At 40.9% G+C, this 1,944-nt stretch overlaps 1 gene segment (V, D, J or C); it reads right to left on the bottom strand.

Moving 5' to 3' along the window:
• Nucleotides 1-1,120: 1,120 nt before the first annotated feature.
• On the bottom strand, nucleotides 1,121-1,739 carry LOC120042447. The segment is given in 2 exon segments: nucleotides 1,121-1,485; nucleotides 1,637-1,739. Coding segments are annotated over 2 exon segments (414 nt in total).
• Between the last annotated feature and the right edge of the window lie 205 nt (nucleotides 1,740-1,944).

The following is a 1,944-nucleotide window of genomic DNA, read 5'->3' as shown; positions in this document are numbered from 1 at the left end:
AGAATCAATCTTTAGGATGTTTTTAACATAAATCTTCAATAATGTTTCAACAGGAGAATTGCTTTGTCTTCAGAAATGCGATGGAAAGCAGGTCGCTCTCACGTGAGAGCGCATGTTCAGCTCGTGCCAGACACCTGACTCAAAGAGCTCTCCTTCCCTCAATTTTCACAGTAGAAGCATCAAACAAGGTTCTAAAGACTGTTGACATCTAGTGGAAGAATTAGGAAGTGCAATATGACCAATATCCCACTGTATATTGGATAGGCAAACCTACAAACCTCAGATTTCCCACTTCCTGGTTGGATATTTTCTCAGGTTTTTGCCTGCCATATGAGTTCTGTTATACTCACAGACATCAGAAGAAGAGAAGCTTCAGAGTGTTTCCTATCCAAATGTACTAACCACTAGGCAGGGTAGCCTAGTGGTTAGAGCGTTGGACTAGTAACCGAAAGGTTGCTAGTTCAAATCCCCGAGCTGACAAGGTACAAATCTGTCGTTCTGCCCCTGAACAAGGCAGTTAACCCACTGTTCCTAGGCCGTCATTGAAAATAAGAATCTGTTCTTAACTGACTTGCCTAATTAAATAAAAAATAAAAACAAAATAAAATAAAAGGTACATTTGTAAGTCGCTCTGGATAAGAGCGTCTGCTAAATGACTTAAATGTAAATGTACTAATAATATGCATATCTTAGCCTCTGAGCCTGAGTAGCAGACAGTTTACTCCAGGCACCTTTTCACCAAAGCTAATCAATTCTGCCACCCAGCCATAAGAAGTTAAAACAGCGACATGTTCTGTACATCGACACATGGCAAAATGTGTAGAAATTTAATTTAAGACAAAAATAATTCTCTCCAGTCAAGAAGTTGGCCACTAAAACAATTTGCCGTTAGGATGGGGGTCCCACAGCCAAATCTCGCTAAGGTCCCCAAATAGCTAGAGAAACGGGATATGAGATTGTAACCACATAATTTATGCTAATTAGTAATGACACTAAACTGTAAATACTGTTAAACTGTACTAGGCCAGATACGATCAACTTGCTTATGCTGTAATCCATCTCTGTATTCATTGGCACTGAACCAAACTCAAACCTCAGATGCAGGTGTTGTGATCACTGCTCATAGTTTTCTATCAGACAGGGTTTTTGTAGAGGAGAGGAGGTTCTCTACATCACTGTGTTGGCTGGCTGCACAGTAATACACTGCACTGTCTTCAGGTGCTCTCAGACTCAGTAGGTGAAGATACGCCTCTTTCCTACCATCTCCATTCACATTGAACTGCTTTTCAAATGATTTCTCCATGGTTATTGACTCCGCATATGCATAACCAATGAGTTTCATAGCAGTGTCTCCTGTTGACTGCTGGTACCATAGTATCATATCGTAGTTTTGAATAGTATGGTTGCAGGTGAGTTGTACATTATCTTTAGGTCCTTTAAGTATTGCAATAGGAGTCTGATGGACTTTGCTGCTATGCGACTGCCCTGTGGAAAAGGAAGGAGAGTGAGAGACAGAGAGAGAGAGAACGATAGAGCGAGAGAGAGAAAGATGGAGACAGAGAGTAAGACAGGATATTTATTCAGTTTAATGACATTCATAGATTTGTCAGACTTCTCTTAATGAGTGATTTAATACCTGTCACCCAGAGTGGTAGAGCTGCCAGGTGAATCAGAACTCTGATCATAGTGAAGAAGACTTGATGGAGAAGATGAATATGTTTCCTCAGTGGAGGAGAGATATGAGTGTCTCCTGGATGAAGCTCTGAGGTGAAAGGAGAGGGGCTGATGTAGTAGCATATGTTATTTAGGGTGGTGGTTAGTGGGAGTGTCAGAAAGTCTGTACTGTAATGTTTGCTCATAGGACCTCACAGTGAACCTTTCTGATCATGACAATGAAATGAGACAGACATTATTAGAAGTAGAGTTAGAGGTCCCCCTACAGTA

This window comes from Salvelinus namaycush, unplaced genomic scaffold (assembly GCF_016432855.1).
Source record: "Salvelinus namaycush isolate Seneca unplaced genomic scaffold, SaNama_1.0 Scaffold69, whole genome shotgun sequence".
Lineage (NCBI taxonomy): Eukaryota > Metazoa > Chordata > Actinopteri > Salmoniformes > Salmonidae > Salvelinus > Salvelinus namaycush.
This window is presented reverse-complemented; position numbering and strand designations above follow the sequence as displayed.